At 58.8% G+C, this 20,259-nt stretch overlaps 2 protein-coding genes across 2 annotated transcripts; one reads left to right on the top strand and one right to left on the bottom strand.

Moving 5' to 3' along the window:
• Nucleotides 1-1,199: 1,199 nt before the first annotated feature.
• TNMD (tenomodulin) lies at nucleotides 1,200-10,037 on the top strand. Its single transcript, XM_075053731.1, has 7 exons — nucleotides 1,200-1,391; nucleotides 1,519-1,653; nucleotides 4,950-5,090; nucleotides 5,896-5,997; nucleotides 7,828-7,981; nucleotides 9,006-9,178; nucleotides 9,567-10,037. The coding sequence occupies exons 1-7, from the start codon at nucleotides 1,275-1,277 to the stop codon at nucleotides 9,774-9,776; spliced, it is 1,032 nt and encodes a 343-aa protein (XP_074909832.1). The 5' UTR covers nucleotides 1,200-1,274; the 3' UTR covers nucleotides 9,777-10,037.
• Nucleotides 10,038-12,523: 2,486 nt separating this feature from the next.
• Nucleotides 12,524-18,488, bottom strand: TSPAN6 (tetraspanin 6). Its single transcript, XM_075053960.1, has 8 exons — nucleotides 18,168-18,488; nucleotides 17,873-18,061; nucleotides 17,313-17,387; nucleotides 16,640-16,738; nucleotides 16,212-16,367; nucleotides 15,422-15,505; nucleotides 13,464-13,569; nucleotides 12,524-13,249 (listed from the first exon to the last, which is right to left on the bottom strand). The coding sequence occupies exons 1-7, from the start codon at nucleotides 18,252-18,254 to the stop codon at nucleotides 13,501-13,503; spliced, it is 759 nt and encodes a 252-aa protein (XP_074910061.1). The 5' UTR covers nucleotides 18,255-18,488; the 3' UTR covers nucleotides 12,524-13,249; nucleotides 13,464-13,500.
• Nucleotides 18,489-20,259: the final 1,771 nt, after the last annotated feature.

Here is a 20,259-nt window from a genome sequence, read left to right as displayed (position 1 = left end):
CAAATAACCTGCTGTCTTTCACTTGTCAATATAATTCCCTTCTGTTCTTGGCCTCTCAAATATTAAAAACTCCCGGTGTGTTTTACAGCCCCGAGCGATTGCTACCGAGTTAAGGGAAGGGGAGCTGGCCCCGGAGCTGCTGCTGGGCTGTGGGCCAGGGAGCCCAAAGCCCTTTGCAGGGAGCAGATACACAGCAGATACACATGCCCTGCACACACACGTGCACAACACTTGCCCCAAACTATTCAGCAACTCCGCTTCTGACCCGCTTGCATTTACCCCCAGGTTGCAGGCAGCGATGCCCCGACACGCTCACAAAGCCAGCGCCGGACCCGTTAAAAGCAATTTCTTTCTCCATTTCTCACCCTGAGCAAAACTCAACATGGATTTTCTTTTTTTCAGTGCAATTTTAATTAGCGCATGATGCACTCTGGGTTTTTATGAGAGTAAACAGCTCGGAAAAACAGTACATGCCAGGTCCTCTACACCAGGGAGCCTCATCCTGTTTAGACTAGAAACTTCACGCTGGATTTCTGAAAGCCTTTCTTAAGATGGGTTCATTTCCGTGAAAAAAAAAAAGGGTATGATTTCAACAAATGGAAATTTTTGAATGTAGCAAAAAAAAAAAATTAGTCAGGAAATTCCTGGCTAGGCCCACTTTGGGGCAAGGCTTTGCACAAAGTGGGAGCAGGATGCCAGAACCCTCCACGGGGAGAGCTCGGGCTTCCCACGGCATCGCTGAGGGCTGGCAGTGGGCGCGTGCACACGCGCGCGTGCTTGCACACCCACTCGTGTGTGCGCGCCCACCCACGTGCGCGTGCAAACGTGCGCGCACATACGCACACGCACACCCGTGCCCGTGCGATCACACCCTGCGTGCGCCCAAACGCACGTGCGTAGGCACCCCCGTGCCCACGCACACCCGTGGGCAGCTCCGGGGCTGTCCCCGCTGCAGAAACTCCCCCCGCGCGCATCGGCACGAGCCAGCAGCCCCCCGAGAGCAGCAGCGCCCACGTCCCCGGAGCACAACCGGGGCACCTCCAGCCGCCAGAAGGGCAGGAGCAGAGCTTGAGCCAAAAAAACAGGACCCTGGACGTGGCCGATGGATAACGCACGGCAGAGCTTCGTGCGGGCTCGTCGCCAAACGCGTGGGAATCGCTCACGCCGGGCAAACGGCGAGCTCTGCGGGGGCACCCGGGGCCCAGCGGGCTGCGGGGGGGAAAATCTGGCTGCCGCCGTCACGGGGGCGGCGGTGACCCAGCCTTCCCCGCCGCATGTGCAGCCCAGAGCCTCTGGAAACTCCACCTCGGAGCGGGCTGGCGTCCTCGCACACGGAGGAGACCATGGGAGGGACGGCTCGGGAGAGCCCGGAGGACTGCCGCTTTCTGGACGTAAGTTCGTGGCTTGCTTTGCCACCGTGCAGCTTGTCAGCGTGATAGGGGTCTGATACGCGCGTGTGCTCGTCCCTCCTTGAATCATCAGCAGCCCGCTGGCTATCACTGTTTTGTCATTAATTAGGCAGAAGCATCCAAGCCGCGAAAGAAGACCTGCACCAGATACCAGATCTGCGGACTGCTCTTCAGCGTGCTGCTCATTTCTCTTATTCTGATATTTTTTGGTGTCAAATATCTCTGGAACCCAACACCCAGAAAAGTAAGTAAAAACTCTCCGACCCAGCGCTTCAGAGTGCCGCTTCCCCAGACAGACCTGTCCCCCCCGACTCACTGAAACTTTTAACTACACCCCGAAACACAGGCAACTTTGCAAAATGCATTTTCTTAGACCACAAGTATTCATGGGACTTTTAAAAGTCTTTGTATTATTCATAACTAGCTTTTACTTTATACGGGCTGGGTTTTTTTCTCTATCACCGCATTCTTTCCCTAGCTGACAATTACAGGGGATGGGAGCTACGCCACGAAGAGTTAAAGTTACTCCTATTTCACCGGCAGCAAATTTTATGACAAGTAAGAAAATATTTTCCATTTCATTTCAATTATCTTGCCAGAAACTGGTGGAAAAGTCATTATGCCACCGCATAAAGAGGAGAGAAAGCCAGGACGCAGTGGTGATTGATTGTCATGGATTATATTTCTTACTTTAATGTGTCTGCAATGTGAGGGGACGGTGAGACGGATTAGCTTTTGGAGGAGCTCCTGCTAACTGGATTGGGCTCGTTTATTCCCAGCTCCCCAGACAGACGCTGCTGTAAGTGCCGAGCGTGCCGGGGGCGGCAGCGGGGCTGCGCGTCTCCCATACATCTCTGCCCACTTCTGCCCAGCATCTTGGCAATTCTGCCAAAACCCCTTTTTTTTATCCCATACCCCAAGCAAATCGCTTAACCTTGAAGCCAACAGCCTGACCGCTGCTCCTCATCCCCCTCCCCTTTGAGTTTCCATGCTCATCCAGGAGGCCCTGCTTTGCACCCTGACGCCGTCGACTCGAGGACGTCTCCAAAATTCCCGTGCGCAGCCAAGGCGGCCTCTTTCCCACGGTGGCATCTCCTCTCTCCTCCCTGCCCCATGCCAGAGCCGGGCCAGCCCAGCCACTCTTCCATCCCGCTGGGCAGAGGAAGCACCCCGCTCGCTGGAAACTTTGTCTTCTTATCAGCAAATAGAAATAAATACCCCCAAAAAGAAAAGAAAGAGCAATAAAAGCCATATGTGCCTCCAGGCTCCTGCCAAGACGGTTATAAAGTCTCTACTGTTCCTCGAAAAATAGGGTGCGTGCCAGCCACGGGGGGAAGAGGCTGTTAACCCCTGGAGGTGAGGTTTTCTCCAAGCCGACGGCACAGAGCCATCGCTTCAGCCTCGGAAAGGTCATCCAGAGCGCTGGTCCTCGGCATCCTCATCGGTGGGCACTGGTGGAGGATGGAATCCGTTGGTATTTCTGAAAGCCCTTCACAATGCCTGACGGGCAGGCACGTGAAGCGCGAGATGGCAGGAAAGCAGAGATGTTCCTGGGGTAGAGCTGAACACTGATGTTCCCGGCATCCCACATCACAAACTCCTCTGCGGCCGTGGGGCAGCAACTTCTCCAGCTGGCCCAGGATTCCTCTGGGAAAAGCAGGACGGGCGAGGCTGGAAGTTCCTAATTCTCAAAAATATAAACCAAGGGGAATTAAACTCTTCAAAGAACAAAAACCTCTTTGAGCTCTCTTCATGCAACTGGAGAGTGGAAAAAAATCTTTAAAGAAGACTTGTTCCTCCGAGGGGTGGCCTTGGACACGGCGCTGCCCTCCGCACGGCAGCATCCGCGCCGGCCGGCACAGCCGGCGAGGGAAGGCGATGAGTCAGCTAACGAGGGGCTCGTCGCAGCCTCGCAGGGGGACGTATTTCAACGATTCGCAAGCAAGTGTCATTTTTAGCCCTATAAAACATCTCACAGCTCTCTGAGCAGCACAGAGCCGGCAAAGCCCAAATGGGTTAGCTGGCCACTGCACTGGCAAAAGTAATTCTTTGTAAATGGAGAGGCACTCGAAGGTAAGGTGCCACCCGGGATCCTACCCTCCTAGAAATTATTTATGGCACCGTGCGCTTTTTGTCAGTCAAAACCGGCGGCCTTCCAGCCATTTCAGGCTTCAGACTATTTTTACCATACCATAAAATCCATTGACAGCTATATATCTTTATAAAAGCCTCCTGCTGACTAACAGGAGATGCTCATGGCCGCCAAGGCGCACATCACTTCTAACTTTTAAACAGAGGTAAAGGTACCTGGCAGTTACCGCCTGCACGGCCAGTTCTACATCCAGTGCTTGCAAAACAGGGGATGCTGATGCTTGAAAACATTGCTAAGAGGCTTTGAACACCCTGATGGGGAGGGATGTGCAAGAACCAGGGGACTGTGAAAGGGGGTTTAGGTTGGGACAGCCGGCAGAGCCCCTGCCCCTCACCCGGGCATTGCTGCAGGACCAGGGTGCTCCTTCCCCGGCCGTGCCAGGGGACAAACGGGGCTTTCCCATCCCCACGCCTCCATCGCTCCCCGCCGCTCTGTGGACTTGAGGGGTTTTGCACAAGCCCTTTGCTTCATCACGGCACCGTTTGATTTGGGAAATGAGACTCCCCAAGGCTTGCCAGCTCTCGCTGCGCCAGCAGAATCATTTTTGTGCTTCAAATAGCATCTGCCACTACTCATCCTTTAAGGGTCAGGCATCCGCAGAGACTGGAGGGCTGCCGGGCTGGCTGAGTGCAGTGAGCACCTGCGAGGGGGAGAGGGCTGCTCCCCCCAGCTCCCCGCAGGGATGAGTGCCGCCGGGAAGCCGGCTGCTACGCCCCGAAGCTCTTCAGCAGCCCTCGAGGAGGTCTTTAATCCGCAGGCAATCCCTGATCTCCTCCAGGCAGAGAGAGGCTTTTACCTCTGCCTTTCCAGGAAAAACAGAAGGTGCAGAGATGGAGCAAGCGAGATGGGGATGGCACGATGGATCGAGCAAGCCGGGGACACAGTGATGGAGCAAGCGAGACGGGGATGCAGTAATGGAGCAAGAAAGATGGGGACAGAGTGATGGAGCAAGCAAGCCAGGGATGTAATGGTGGAGCAAGAAAGTCAGGGAGAAGGGAAAGCGAGATCCCTCGGGCTCAGGACTTCAGTCCAGCCTGGGACGTGAACAGGCTCATGCCACAGACAGCACCAGCGAAGGCCGAGCCGTGGCAAAGCTCCTGGTGCAAGTGTGGGATGAGCATCTTCTCCCCGGCTCGACACACGTGTACCCCCGCAGCCTGGCCCCGTCCTGCCCTTCTTCCCAGCCCTGGCACCCGGGACCTGCCTCTCCTTGCGCGATCCCGATGATCGTCCTGGCTCAGAGCCGGGGCGCAAGGAAGCAGCCGGCCCCGTGGCAGGGTACCCGGCATCAGTGGTCACGCACCCAGCACCAGCCTGCTCGCCCACCAGCCGGCGTACGAAATCGGGTGGGGGCTGAGCCGACCCCGGCGTGGTTTTGGCTCTCACAGGTTTACGACATGGAGCACACGTTCTTCAGCCACGGGGAGAAGAAGAAGATCGTGATGGAGATCGACCCGCTGGCCAGGACGGAGACCTTCAGGAGCGGGAACGGCAGCGAGGAAATCCTGGAGATCCATGACTTCAAAAACGTGAGTGCGGCAGGGTTTGGCCCCGGGACCCTGCCTGCAGTCTTACAGCGGGACTGGCGGGATCCCTTAGGACACCACGGGATTGCTGGAGCAAGTCCCAGGATGATTTGCTTCTGCGTCAGGGAGAGCAATTCCCAGATGCAGACTCTCTGGGGATGCTCTCAAAGGAAAGGAGATGTGTATCTACGTAAGCTTCCACCGGTATTTAATAGCGGCGCGGTTCAGTTCCAGTGAAATACATCTTAAAAGCAAGACCTAGTTATTGGATTTATCCTTGCAAAGGAATGCAATCATCATAAATCTGTCCGAGCCCAGTACATTTGTCTGTCTGGAGAGCATTAAAACCTCATGACAATGTTGTAGGCTCTCTCTGAAACCTAATTAAAATTTGTAGGGAAATACCCTGTGCAGTGACATATGGCAAAATTTTCAGCTAATAGCCTAGCAGGAACTGGGGGCTCAATGTTCATATAACCATAATGGTCAGATGCTATTCTGCATATTTTTATTTCTGATAACTAGAGCTTGTGATAGTTATAAGGAGAAGGGGAGCAAAGTAAAATTTTATGACTATCTGCCTCAAAATATTTGTAAAAAGCCCAATTCTCCCAAACCATAAAATGCAATATCTCTTAGGAGAACCTGTTAGTACATCTTAGCACCACTGCTGAACAGAGTTTGCACAAAAACGTCAACAGGAAAAATATGACTAAACCCTCATCCAGCTGTACCCTCCATACGATGGGGTTATTTATCCTCCTGCTTTGCCCTGACTGCTTTTTTGGTGTTTGTTTTGATGCTGTAGGGAATAACCGGCATCTTCTTTGTGGGCCTCCAAAAATGTTTCATCAAAACTCAGACTAAAGTCCTACCTGAGACGACGGAGGCCAAGATCCCTGAGCTTGAGGTAGGTGAATAAAACAGGACACCCTTCTGCCCCCGGTGAAACCCACTCCTCTCCCTGGCATTGGGAGCGTGGCTGCCGTCCCTACCGCCCTTCCATCTGCTCCAGCCTTCCCAGAGATGCTGCAATAAAGAAATAATGAGTTGTGATCGCTTCATAAAATGATCTTATTTCAGAGGATTGCTTCTAAAAACAACAAGTGGAAAGAGATGGGATTAGACAGCCGACAGACAAAAACCTCTCAGTACAATACCGGAGATCAAGAACAATAATCCTGTTGTAGTCAAAAGGTCGCAAGGCAGCTCAGGATTAGCAGGCACCAAAAAGTCAATCAAATTCTTTTCTCCAAGAATTGAGCCTCATGTTCTCAAGCAGAATGAGGCAGAAGTAATGAATTTAAAAGAGCAGCAGCGTTTAAGAAATGCGATTTGAGAAGGCACTTGGCGTACAGCCCGGGGAGGTGGGAAGCACTGGGCTGGGGCCACCTCCCTGTCCTGCACGGACCTTCCTCCCATCCGTGTGCCTGATTGCTTCTTACACCCATTGGACTTTTGCCCACCACCTCCCGCTACAAGGAGTCTCACGCTTTGCATGCTGTGGGGAAAAAAGTGTTTGACTCCATACTTTAACCCCTCTCTGATGGTGTAACCCGGGGTGATGGCTCAGTCCCTTGAAAGCAGTTGTCCCTTGTCCCCTGTCCCCGTCCCCATCGCTGAGCCCCCGGCGGTGGCGCAGCCCTCCCGCCTCCCCGTTTGCCAGACGAAGGGTGGTAGCAGATTGAATCGCCCCCGAGGAAGCTGTTGCAGATAAAACTCCAGCAGGACACGTGTTTGAAACGAAGCGTGGGCAGAATCATTTCCCTGAATCATGACCCAAATTCCCAGACACCGATTCTTTGATTATGCCGTAAGAAGCTAATAGATCTTTTCGGCTAGCGTCGTAAAAGGGATGTGACTTCCCAGGCTTTAGCAGAACATTGCCCCGGGTAGAGAGCTGAAATGTAAAACCCAATGAGATAAATGTAGATTTAAGCTCTAGTCATCTCTTCCCGGAGCCCGAGCGCTGCCAGGTCCTTCAGGCAGCACCTCCCCAACCCCATGGCTTTCACCAGCGACTCCGAAAACGACTCAGACTGGGTCAGGTTGTGTTGGCTCTTTCCTAAGACTTCCCAAAGCCGTAAGGAAAAACTCTCTAAAAGAGAAACACAGCCCCAGACGCCTTCTGGAGACAAAAATGCCATTTGCCAGCTTGCTCTATGGGCTACCACCACCAACATACACAACGTTGCCTTGGCAGATAACTCAGCGCAGACCCATCCAATAATCTTTATATATCTCCCTTCCTAAGCGCCTGCCAAAACACACCATGGACTAATGCAACAGCAGAGGCATGTGGTATAAATTACAGAGTATGGCCGTGCAAAGAATTTCTGTGAGGAATAAATTAAAGTGTTCGATCACAAAATCCGTAGCAGAAGGAGAGAGAAATTAAGTAGTAAGAGCAAAGCAGAGAGGAGATGTTTTAATCTTGGGTTTTAAATGAGCTGGGGCACTCCAGAAGGCTCTTCCAGATGGTGGGGACTGCACAGGAGAAGGCTCTTGAAGCACGATGAACGGAGGGAAGAGAGAGCGGGGTGGTGTTGGCTGGAAGCAGACAGGAAAGACGAGGCTTATGGTGGGTCTCCCTACTTGAGGACCAGCGAGCACCACAAGCCAAGGCAGATGAAGTTCAGGAGGGGAGAAGTGCCTCAGAGTAAGCCAAGGGAGGAGAAGCAGCCAGCGGTGGGGAGAGTGTGTCTCACCACGTCGGGGTGAAATCTCGCTCTTCTTCCAGGGGGAAGAAATCACGACCACCTACTTTGAGCAGTCCGTGGTCTGGGTGCCTGGGGAAAAGCCCATTCAGAACAAGGAGTTCCTGAAGAGCTCCAAAATTTTTGACATCTGCCGAAACGTGACCATCTACTGGATCCACCCCACGCCAATAGCAGGTACGAGGAGCCATCTCATCCGTGAAGTGCTCACGAGCCCCCTTGTCAGGAGCAGCCCTGCCGCCCACCCATGTTCCCCCTGCCATGTCCCCCACTGTGACATGGTGGGAACCCCTTCCCACAGCCTCGTACATCTCAGACACGAACACAATGTTAGCCGCAACCACGAGAGAGTATGGCCGTTCTAATAGCAGGGGCTGAAGTTTCTCTCTACAAAGCACTTGTCTCTGCCGGCTCCCCACTGCCCTGCACTTTGTAGAGTGGCCACCCTCCTCATAACAAGGCAAAAAAAAAAAAACAAAAAAACCCTTTGTACCTGCAAAGAAGCCAGCACTGCTGGAAACTGGGACGCCTAAATTCTCGTCACCGCATGAACATCAGAGCATGAGCAGACATCTGCATCTAAATCACACAACAGGGTTGCCATCTCCAGCTGCTCACTACACAGCCCTCACAGAGGTTGTGGCCTCTGAGATCCGCCGGCGTAATTAACCCACTCTCTCTAACCCACTTCTATCCGAATGAGCTAGTTTAAAACTCCTGCCGAGAAAACTCCCTCCGCTCTGCAGCCACAGAGGCTCATCTCGTCCCCCGCAGGTACCAGCCAGCTCACGGCCATCGATGGTCCTGCGAGCAAGTGGGCATCAGAGACCCCAGTGCAGAGGGAGACTGCTGTCCTTGGCTGCTCTCGCTTTGCTGGGGCTTTACAAATCCCCCCCCAGCAGCAGAGCTCACCATGAGGACGTGCTTCCCGCACGTGCCCCATGCAGGGGATGCCAACACCACCCGCGGGTACCCACCACCCACGAGCACAGGGAGGAGACGGGCCATGTCTGCTTTACCCTCTCCTCCCACCATATCATCGCCCAGGCTTGGTAAGAGCAGGAGGCAATGGTGTACAGTTGGTTTGCTGGGGTTTTCTTGTACCCTGGCACCAAATTTTGGTAGAGCCTTTAATGCCTGCTGCTGCATTTGTCCCCCTGCTCCCTGGTTGTTGACAGCAACATTTGGGCTCTTCCTGTAGCTCCTGAGCTGGCCAACCTTGAAGGGGCAGAAGAAGAAGATCCTGAGCTGCTCATAGACAACCAGAGCTGGTTGGATGGGGGGAGCGAACACGAGGTGAAGAAGGATGCGCAGGCAGGGCCCAAGCGCCGGGCACGGCAGCTCACCGAGGAGGACCTGCCCGTCAACGACTACGTGAGTGCGGGGAATTGCACCCTGGGGTGTCCTGGTCACACTCCTGGGGTGCCCTGGCCATGTCCCTAGGGTGCCCTGGCCATGTCCCTAGGGTGCCCTGATCATGCTCCTGGGGTGTCCTGGCCACGGTCCCAGGGTGTTCTGCTGTCCCGTCCATGCTTCTGGGATGTCCTGATCACGGTCCCAGGGTGTCCTGGCTGTTCTGTCCATGCTCTTGGGGTGTCCTGGCCACGGTCCCAGGGTGTCCTGATCCCATCCATGCTTCTGGGGTGTCCTGTCGATGCTCCTGGGCTGTCCTGGTCACATTCCCAGGGTGTCCTGGACATGTTCCCGGGGTCCCTCGGCCACCCATCCTCCTCACTATGCTGACGCTGGCTTTTCCTGACAGTCGGAGAACGGGCTGGAGTTCCACCCCTTGTGGGACGAGCGAGGCTACTGCTGTGCCCAGTGCCGCCGCGCCAACCGCTACTGCCGGCGGGTCTGCGAGCCCCTCCTGGGCTACTACCCCTACCCCTACTGCTACCAGGGCGGGAGGGTCATCTGCCGGATCATCATGCCCTGCAACTGGTGGATCGCGCGGATGCTGGGCAGGGTGTAGCCCCCGCCGCGCAGCACCCGGCGCTTGGGTGCTGCCCCGTGCCCGCCCTGGCACGTCGTCACCCGTCCGGATGAGTCCCGACGTAGCCTACGCGCGGGTCGTTACTTGCTTGATTGCCGGCGAGATGCCGCGCGGGCACCGCCTGTCCCCCCGGCATCCTGCGCTGCTCCCGCGGGGCCGGGGGAGGCCACGCTCGAGTGCATCATCGCCACGCTGAGCAGCAAGAGGCAAACAATAAACGTCTTGTATGAGCGATTGCAAAGAAAATGGAAAGTCGTTTAGTCTCAGTCTGTGACGCTTAATGGGTCTGAGAAGTGATCTAATTGCTCGGCTGCCTTGTCACGAGCATCCATAACTCAGGTACCAGGACTGCCGGCGCTCGCCTCGCTGGGAACGTGCAGAGGTCCCTAATTTGCTCCCTGACAGCGCTGGTAGTTGTTCAGCACGTCTCGACCCTCTGCTCCAGCACGCTCGGATGTGTTCGGTAGTTATTAGCGACAGCTCAGGGATGGCAGCGGTCCCCTCAGGAGCGATGTGCAGCGTGGTGGTGGGCAGGAGAGGCAGAGGCAGGAGCGGGCACCGGGAGCCCCCGGGGAACCAGCGGCAAAAGCCAGCGGGAGCGGAGGCACGGACGACCCCAAGTGCCGTCAGCTGTCCCCAGCCCTGTGACCAACAAAGGGGTAAAACCCGAGCTGCAGGAGGGAAAAAGTAAGTCCTTGACACCGCAGCCGCCCTGAGCGGGACGCTGCCTGCAGCGGCGCTGAGGGCTGACGGCCAAAATCCCCGCGCAGCCTTCCCTTGCTCGTGGGCTCGGTGCTCACGCCAGACCCCGGGTTCCAGCTTTCATCCCGAGGGAGCCGGCTGCTGCCGAAGAGCTTTGGCGTACCGTGGGTGTCACTGGGGGAAACCCCCTCGGTGTCCCTGAGGACGCGCTGCCACGGCCGGTGCTTTCCAGGGAAACACCTGGAGGGATGAGCCTGCCCGGCCGTACGTACAGAAGAAGGAGCAGAGGTCGGGCTCTGCTCGCTGCCACTGTGCCCGGTGCCAGCGGCGGCGTCACCGGAGCTGCCAGGCCTTCCCCGTATCCCTGCGGCTCCTGTGGGGATGTGAGCAGGTTTTAAGGGCAGTTCCTTCCACAGCTGTGCTGGCAACGTGGTTAAAACACTGGGAGCGCGGTGCAGCAGAGCTCCCTGCGCGCCGTCCTAAGGGACACCGAGCAGTCTTGGGGACACCAAGCGTTTCCGACAAGTCCCCGAAGACATTTATTCCCCCTGAGAGGAGGGGATATGTGAAACTCACCCGACCACAGCTGCTGCGGGAAACCGGAGCCCCGGGGCCAGCCAGCGGGGCTCCTGTCCCAGCTCGGTGGGTCCAGTCAAAAGCGTGCCCGATGCCTTTGCCAGGAGAGCAGTGTCCCAGCTCTGCCTGGCGTCTCCCCCAGCACACCCCTGTACCTCCCAGACGTTACTGCTGTCTCGCCACGTTTAAAGCGAGGTGTCTACTTAAGCACTATTTAACTAGATAAGATCTGCACCCTCTGATGGCCACAGTGCCTGTCGCTGGCCATGGGGACGAGCAGGCTGGACAAGCCTCCACGCTCCCCAGCTTAGCACAGTCAGGCAGTGCTGGTTTTCCTGCAGAAACCTCCAGGCTCCCCGTGCCACCCCCTGCAGCACCATCGCCACCCGCCCGGCATCGCCTCCGCTGCCCACCCGGGGAAGGAGGCTGCACGGTCGCTTCCCTCTGCGCGGGCTTTCTGATGAGGATGGGTTTATCCAAACCTGGCCCTGCTTCTCACGTGTTCCTGCCCCTGTCTCCATCCATCCATTAATTGCCACCGGCTGATCTCTCCAACCCGGTTTCCGTGCTCTGACGCACTCCGCCTCGCCGTCCCGACCCAGGAGGCTTTCAGCCAGCCAGGTGCTGACAACAGTTTGATTTACTCACCCAGGTTAAACGCAACATACGGATTTCACGTGTTTCCCTTCGGGTTCCTCCGTCAGCAGCGAGGCTGGCCCATACCGGGTCATTTGCCGCACCACGGGGCGGTTTGGTTGGGGCAGCTCGCCCAGCACCAGAGCAGTGTTTGCCAGAGGGATGATGCCAACCGAGGGCCACCGCTCCTACCCGTGGCTTAACCCCTCCTTTTACATCTCCCTCCTCCCCGGGAGCAGGAGAGGCAGCCCCGGCAGCCGGCAGGCTGCTCCAAGCCACCGCGCTGGCAAATTCGGTGCTTGAGACCCCAAAATCCCCCAAGCTGGGCAGGAGAGGAGCTTCGCTGCGCCACTGCGGCATCACGCTCAGTAAGGCAAAGGTTTGCTGATGAAACAGCCCTGAGATGAGCAGTACCAAACGAACACAAAAAGCTTAAATCCACGTTTCTTGCCCCGGGGAGAGGCTGGGGACGCAGGCAGCTCCAGCCGTGCTGTCCTGCCCTTTGCTCGGAGCGAGGATGCGCGCGTTTGCACGGGTCTGAACTCATCCGCCCGGCTCCTGGGCTGGGATGCTCCAGGCCTTCTGCTTCAGCACTGTTACACAACTGCTGTTATGAAGAAAATTCAATTACAGAAGTTATTTGTAAGCGCAAGTGCACCAGTGAGCATCGGAGAAACACAAGCGACGATGGTCCAGAGGTTACTGGCTGGCCCGGGGCGAGCGGATTACCTCCCGGGGGGTTTGCTGCTCTTTGCAGCAACTAGAGCAGAGGAATTTCCAGGAGATGAAAAGAAAAGCCAAGGCTGTTTCATAGAGTAAAATATCTTAATATTTATTGTGTCTCAGGACAAGAGAGTTCTACTCAATACACAAAACGAGTTAAAGCAGCATATAATACTGACAATGAAGTCACAGCTGACTCGGTGCAAGGACACCTACCAAAGTAAAGGCACCAGGAGCTACATCACCAAACCTCGCTACAGCTTACAAAGAATCACTACAGCCCGTACTTAAAAAAGTACAAATCTAACAAAGTATATAAAACCCAGGACAGGGGCGAGAGAGAGCTTGGCAACAAGCTGAGACCTTGCTGAGCCAAGGGCTCCGGGCAGGCAACAGCCCCATCTCAAAAGCCACCGCGTCCAGAGAGCGAGGGGACATCGAGGGGCTGCCAGAGATGAGGGGAAGCATCGCTTTCCCGACGGAGGCACCGAGGATGAGCACTGGGAGTCCCGCGAGGCCGCCAGCATGGTCCGCTCGGCACGGCACTCGAGCGTGCCGCCGAGGAAAGAGCCAGGGGCTGCAGCACCCGGAGGAGTGCGCTTGCTGTAACCACCGCAGCTACACTAATTATCCCACGCGGTGGCACGGCAGAGTAGTGTTAGGACAAGTCCCTGAGCGCACCAGGACAGCTGCTGCACTCGTTTCTGTGAGCTACTCGAGAAGAAGATCAGTCAGTTCAAAGCAAGATTTCACGAAGCGGCATCCAGAGGAAAACTGGAGGTGGTGGCATCCTCCCCGGCCGTGGAGAGCATACCCTGCAATGCAGAAGGCAAAATGTTAGCAGACAAGGCTGGATTTATACACGGCTTAAAATGATGTGGCAGACACGGTCCCGCAGGTGCCCTCTACCCCCGCAGCCGCCCCCCGCGGTACCCGCCGCCGTGCCGAAGGTCCCCAGGGGCGATCGGGCGGCAGCCTGGGATGCAGAGGCAGCCCACCGAGCTTACACGGCTGGACAGACAGACGTACCCGGCCACGGCCACAGCCACAGTGTGCTGGGGGCCAGCTACACCATCTCGTACTGATTGTTCGTGATGTACTGGGACAGGCAGCAGGCAAGAATGATGCCAACCAACTGAAAAAGAGGAAAAAAAACCCCACACGTCAGAGGCAGCCAAGACCAGGACACGGTGTTTTAGGGGAAAAGCCTGACAAATTGCTCTAGAGCATCAGTTTTATAAAATCCAAGGATGGACAGTGGGATTTAGAAACCACAACACAGGCTGCTGCGCCCTGCTTCGGACTAACTGAGGGAGGCTGAAGCGGAGGATCCTGGCAGGCATCAGCCAAACAAGCTCGTCACAAGAGATGCTCCGCGTCCTGTCCTGTTACATTTTGCTTCATGAAGCATCTACTGTCTTATGGTAATTTTGGACATTACACAGATATCAGGAGCGTCACAGCCAATTACACAGCCACTAGAGAACAGCAGCCACCTCTCCCTGTTGCAAGGACAGCGGGGAAGCAAGGTTGCTGTTTTCGCATCAGCATCTGAAGGACACACTACCGTTATCACAATGTGGCCTCACAGCCCCTGCACAGACATTTAGGGCCAGATCCTGCAGGAGTTTGACTTACACAAGCAAAGTTAGAGGCCCATTTTGCATGATGGGTCCCTGCCGGCTGCACGACACAGCAAGGCTTGATGAAAGCGATAAAAGCCAGGAACCAGTTATAATTCCCAAGCCTGGCATCAGCCAAGATGATTTTGCAGCTGGGAGCGTGCAGCTCACCGTTTGCGTGTCGGTCACGTCTCGGTGACCCCACGGTGAGCGCAGCCCAACTGAGGAGGAGAGCGGGGCGAGCGGCTGGGCGCAGCGGAGCGGCTCCGGCTCTCGGGCTCTCCCAGCCGCAACCGAAAGCACTTGGTAGCACACGCTGCAGCCAGGGGCTGTTGGCTCCCGCCTCTCCCCCAGTTCATCCGTTACGGGAAACGCACGGCGACACGCTCGTTACACGAGAAATATCTTTTCCAGGACAGGTTCCTGGAAACCCGGCAGGGTTCCTTCTCCCCACGCCGGTGTGGCCAGTGAATGGTCCCGGGTGGCAGCAGCGGGAAGCTCACGCCACGGACTCTGCGTGCCGGATCAAGGGGAGGGTGAATTCAAGCCCCTCCAAAGTCACGGCCAGCTGAGCTCGCTCCGCAGCACCGAGAGCCCACCAAGCTTCCACAAACCAGCTGAAGAAGGGCCGGCTGCGCACCCTGCGGCTCCCGCTGAAGCGCGTCGGAAAACCCTCGGCGCCTCGGGAAACCCCAGGGCAGCGTCAGCGTGCCCGGCGCCCAGCGTGGCGGAGCGGGGGACGGGGGCCTCTCGTTTCCTGCCGGGATAAAGCCTGTGGGAGCAGGGGCCGGCGAGCAGGCTGCTGCCGCGGCTCCTGGAGGAAGCGTCTACAGGATTAAGTAAAGGAGAGGTTGGGGAGCGGGAGGGAAAGGAAGCAATTGTAGAGTAAGGCAGCGTGCGGGGTGTGAGCCGCCAGAACAAGCGGTGCCCCACAGGGGCTCGCAGGGAGCCAGCCAGGCAGAAGTGATGCCAAAACGCCTCCCTGATAAAAAGGGAGGTCGGTGGGTAGGAAAAGGAAGGGCACAGGTTTGATCCCTGCCTACAGCAAACGCGAGGAGTTTGCCCAGCACAGCACAGGCTCCGTTTGTTTTTTTCTTGAAGTCGGGTGTTTCAGACAGGAGCTCCTCTCTAATAACCTGGGCTCATGGAAACAGAGCCGGTGCTTCAGCCCTGGGTTTAAGAGACTGGAGACTGCACAATAGTGAGATTAAACCCAAGGAGAATCTGCAGAATAGCTGCTCCTCCCTGGGTGAAACAGGCCGTGCCTTTTGTACACGCACCGGAATTTGCACAGAAATTAAATACCTCCGGAGACACGCTAGCTTCACTCTGCACTCCCCCTGTGCCAGGCAAGGGAGATTTTACCTGGAAGCACGCGATGCCGAAGGAGATTCCAGCCACAACGCTCATTTTTGACTCCATCGTTGACGTAACCAGGAAAAAACAACCCTGCAGAGGATGGAAAGCGAGAACATGGTCCAGTGCTTTTCACCCCCCTGGGAGCAGAAACCGGCACCTCCCCAGAACACCAGCAGCTCCAGGAGAAGATGCTCCTGTGTGGGCAGCTGAGGGCTTCTGGCTGCCACCCTCCTGCCTCACCTCGGGCAAAGTCACTTCCCTATCAGCGTTTCGCCAACCAGCCTCCCAGCCCAGCCTCATTATCAAGGGGAGCGCTTGCCCACGGGCTGTTCCCAAAGGGAGCGTTGGGTTGAGTAAGGTGACTCATCAGAGGAACATCCCTCGCATCACCCAGCCGTCCCTGCAGGATGAGGTCACCCGTGCTCACCACCGCCTCAGGACTTTGCACCGTCATCGGGAGACGTCAGTGCCGCCGAAACGAACTTTACTGGGAAATTACCTCCTTATTCACCTGTTCTCCAAAACACACAGCCCCCACTGCAAACACTTGGGTCCGGCTGGTCCCTGACCTCCAAGGAAGGAGCGGGGGGCGACCTCAGACATGAGGGAGGGCTCGTTCCTCCGTACCCTTCACCTACCTCCACCCCAGGGGAGTCCCTGGGCCACAAGGCATCTGCATCGAGAGAGTAGTTCTCCTTTCAAGCCTCCCAGGGAAGGGCAAGCCCTTTTCCACCCGTCCAGCTCTGCCCTCCCCACCTCCAGGACTGGCAGGGGGATTTTTCTGAGCTTAACTTACATCCACAAACACTTTCAGCTTGGCTTTGCTTGGGTCTTTCAGATCCTCCACCGAGCAGTCATCCTGGCTCTTGCAGCAGCTCTGGGGGATGCCCTTCTGGGTGAAGTATTCAGTCCTCTCCCAGTCCGAATAGTTCTGCACCCCGCAGCAGTGCAGCTGGACGGGGAAACACATTTGGGGAGCACAGTCACACCAGGGTACTGACCCCCTATTTCTACCACCACTCCCACGGCTCCCCTGCCCTCGCCTCGCCAGGAACTGCCCCCATCTCCCCCAGCACCTCCTCCCAAACTCAAAAACCCGTGGTGCAAAAGGACCCCCAGCACCACGACAGGGATGCCGACACTGCAGGGGTTCCCAGGGGAGGGCGCGGGGCGAGGCGAGCGTCCCCACCCGCCGCCATCCAGACACCAGCCTGGGGCACTCACGGTTCTCTGGATGGTGTCGACGGCCTCGCTGTGCCGATCCGCGGTCACGTTGTAGTCCCTCAAGGCCAGGTTGAGGTTACTCTCAAAATTCGTCTTAATCTGCAAGAGAGAGGTCTCTGCGGCGGTGCCGTCCCCTCCCGCGCTTCAGGACCCGCGGCCCCGCGTTAGTCACCTCTCGGTGATGGCAGGAATGACTCCGGCCGCGGCCAGCAGACATTGCCCCGGTCACCCAGGCAATTAAACGCTGTATTAAAGGGCAGGCTGGGATGCGCTGTGGCGGCAGGGATGCTGCACGTAATAACAAGGACCTGTGCAGTGCCAACTGCCCCCCAGGCAGGCTGTTCCATGGCACGGGAACCCTCAGAGGAGCTTTAATTACAGAAATTATTGCAGTAGACCAAGGCCAGAAATTAAAGTCCAGGACTACTTCGCCTGTTCTGGCGGAGAGGCAGCGTGCCATGCCAGCTGGACCCTGCACCCAGCCTTATCCTTATGGGACCTTATGGGCCTTTTCGGGGACCAAGGTGCACTTTGGGCTGTATTAACCCCATTTTAGCTAAACTAATCACCACACCTCTGTCCCTCCAGCGACATTTGCAACTGCACTTGGGTTAAAACCAGCATCGACCTTGCTCCGCAGCATCGGGAGACAGCAGCGACCGCCCAGACTCACCTCGTGCCTGAAGACGAACCCCACGACGGCAGCCACCAGGACGATGAGGAAGATGAGGGACAGGAGCATGGCGTACTGCGGGCAGAAAGGGCGGGATGGGACGGGGTGGGTGGGATGGGGTAGGACGGGATGGGACGGGATGGGGTGGGTTGGGACAGGATGAGATGGGGTAGGACGGGATGGGACAGAATGGGACAGGATGGGGTGGGTTGGGATGGGATGGGGTCGGGATGGGATGAGACAGGGTAGGATGGGATGGGGTTGGGACAGGATGAGATGGGGTAGGATGGGATGGGACAGGATGGGGTGGGTTGGGACGGGATGGGGTTGGGATGGCATGAGATGGAGTAGGACAGGATGGGATGAGATGGGATAGGACGGGATGGGACGGAATGGGGTGGGTTGGGACGGGATGAGGTGGGGTAGGACGGGATGGGGTCAGGACAGGATGAGATGGGGTAGGACGGGATGGGGTCGGGACGGGAGGGGGAAGGACGGGACGTGCCGGGCTGGGTCAGGAGGGGACGGGACCCCGTCCCACCCCGTCCGGGGCCACCCACCAGCTTGAGCATCCAGGTGCTGCCGCGGCAGGTGGCGAAGCAGCCGAAGGTGCCCAGGAGGACGACGACGGTGCCGGCGCCCACCAGCACGAAGGGCACGTTGGTGGCCTTCTCGTCCAGCAGGGAGAAGTAGACGGCGAGGCTCACCCTGCCCCAGACGCCCACGGCCAGCAGCACGATGCCCGACACCTGGCGAGAGGGGAAAGCCGCCGTGGCTCGCGACTGTCGCGACAGGCCGGCGCGGCCGCGACGTGCCGCGGGGGGCGGGGCGGGGCGGCCGCGGGCCGGCGCTCACCCAGAAGACGAAGGTGTAGGTGAGCAGGACGCTCTTGAGGCAGGTGATCACCGGCTTCGTCTGCAGCCGCCGCGACGGGGACGCCATGGCCGACTCGGGCCGTCTGCTGCCGGGACGGGCCCCGCCGCGCCGCGCCGAGGCCCCGCCCCGCCGGGCGGGCCCCGCCCCGCCCCGCCCCGCCGGAGGCGCCCGAGCGGCGGCGGAGCTTGCCGAGCGGGCGCGGAAATGGCCGAGCGCGCCCGAAGGCGAGCCGCGCCACCCCAGCGGGGGCGCCCCCTGCCTGTTCCGTGCCACCCCCTGCCTGCCCGGTGCCACCCTCTGCCTGTTCTGTGCCACCCCCTGCCTGCCCAGTGCCACCCCCGGCCTGCTCGGTGCCACCTCCTGCCTGCTCTATGCCACCCCCTGCCTGCTCCGCGCCACCCCCTGCCTGCCCGGTGCCACCCCCTGCCTGTTCCGTGCCACCCCCTGCCTGCTCCGCGCCACCCCCTGCCTGCCCGGTGCCACCTCCTGCCTGCTCTGTGTCACCCCCTGCCTGCTCTGTGCCACCCCCTGCCTGTTCTGCGCCACCCCCTGCCTGTTCTGTGCTACCTCCTGCCTGCCCCGTGCCACCCCCTGCCTGCCCGGTGCCACCCCCTGCCTGCTCTGTGCCACCCCCTGCCTGCCCGGTGCCACCCTCTGCCTGTTCTGTGCTACCTCCTGCCTGCCCCGTGCCACCCCCTGCCTGCCCGGTGCCACCCCCTGCCTGCTCTGTGCCACCCCCTGCCTGCCCGGTGCCACCCTCTGCCTGTTCTGCGCCACCCCCTGCCTGCCCAGTGCCACCCCCTGCCTGTTCTGTGACACCCCCGGCCTGCTCGGTGCCACCTCCTGCCTGCTCTATGCCACCCCCTGCCTGCTCCGCGCCACCCCCTGCCTGCCCGGTGCCACCCCCTGCCTGTTCCGTGCCACCCCCTGCCTGCTCCGCGCCACCCCCTGCCTGCCCGGTGCCACCTCCTGCCTGCTCTGTGTCACCCCCTGCCTGCTCTGTGCCACCCCCTGCCTGTTCTGCGCCACCCCCTGCCTGTTCTGTGCTACCTCCTGCCTGCCCCGTGCCACCCCCTGCCTGCCCGGTGCCACCCCCTGCCTGCTCTGTGCCACCCCCTGCCTGCCCGGTGCCACCCTCTGCCTGTTCTGTGCTACCTCCTGCCTGCCCCGTGCCACCCCCTGCCTGCCCGGTGCCACCCCCTGCCTGCTCTGTGCCACCCCCTGCCTGCCCGGTGCCACCCTCTGCCTGTTCTGCGCCACCCCCTGCCTGCCCAGTGCCACCCCCTGCCTGTTCTGTGACACCCCCGGCCTGCTCGGTGCCACCTCCTGCCTGCTCTATGCCACCCCCTGCCTGCTCCGCGCCACCCCCTGCCTGCCCGGTGCCACCCCCTGCCTGTTCCGTGCCACCCCCTGCCTGCTCCGCGCCACCCCCTGCCTGCCCGGTGCCACCTCCTGCCTGCTCTGTGTCACCCCCTGCCTGCTCTGTGCCACCCCCTGCCTGTTCTGCGCCACCCCCTGCCTGTTCTGTGCTACCTCCTGCCTGCCCCGTGCCACCCCCTGCCTGCCCGGTGCCACCCCCTGCCTGCTCTGTGCCACCCCCTGCCTGCCCGGTGCCACCCTCTGCCTGTTCTGTGCTACCTCCTGCCTGCCCCGTGCCACCCCCTGCCTGCCCGGTGCCACCCCCTGCCTGCTCTGTGCCACCCCCTGCCTGCCCGGTGCCACCCTCTGCCTGTTCTGCGCCACCCCCTGCCTGCCCAGTGCCACCCCCTGCCTGTTCTGTGACACCCCCGGCCTGCTCGGTGCCACCTCCTGCCTGCTCTATGCCACCCCCTGCCTGCTCCGCGCCACCCCCTGCCTGCCCGGTGCCACCCCCTGCCTGTTCCGTGCCACCCCCTGCCTGCTCCGCGCCACCCCCTGCCTGCCCGGTGCCACCTCCTGCCTGCTCTGTGTCACCCCCTGCCTGCTCTGTGCCACCCCCTGCCTGTTCTGCGCCACCCCCTGCCTGTTCTGTGCTACCTCCTGCCTGCCCCGTGCCACCCCCTGCCTGCCCGGTGCCACCCCCTGCCTGCTC

This window comes from Buteo buteo, chromosome 22 (assembly GCF_964188355.1).
Source record: "Buteo buteo chromosome 22, bButBut1.hap1.1, whole genome shotgun sequence".
In the NCBI taxonomy this organism is placed as follows: domain Eukaryota; kingdom Metazoa; phylum Chordata; class Aves; order Accipitriformes; family Accipitridae; genus Buteo; species Buteo buteo.
The sequence above is the reverse complement of the archived record's forward strand: the minus strand, read 5'-3'. Positions and strand labels throughout refer to the sequence as shown.

Coding starts and splice junctions, on each gene's coding strand:
- TNMD (XM_075053731.1), top strand. CDS start 1,275: ATGTGCAGCCCAGAGCCTCTGGAAACTCCACCTCGGAGCGGGCTGGCG. Junction 5,091..5,895: donor AGATCCATGACTTCAAAAAC/GTGAGTGCGGCA, acceptor TTGATGCTGTAG/GGAATAACCGGCATCTTCTT. Junction 5,998..7,827: donor CCAAGATCCCTGAGCTTGAG/GTAGGTGAATAA, acceptor CTCTTCTTCCAG/GGGGAAGAAATCACGACCAC.
- TSPAN6 (XM_075053960.1), bottom strand. CDS start 18,254: ATGGCGTCCCCGTCGCGGCGGCTGCAGACGAAGCCGGTGATCACCTGC. Junction 15,506..16,211: donor AGCTGAAAGTGTTTGTGGAT/GTAAGTTAAGCT, acceptor CATCCTCTGCAG/GGTTGTTTTTTCCTGGTTAC. Junction 13,570..15,421: donor TCGGCATCGCGTGCTTCCAG/GTAAAATCTCCC, acceptor CCTCTTTTTCAG/TTGGTTGGCATCATTCTTGC.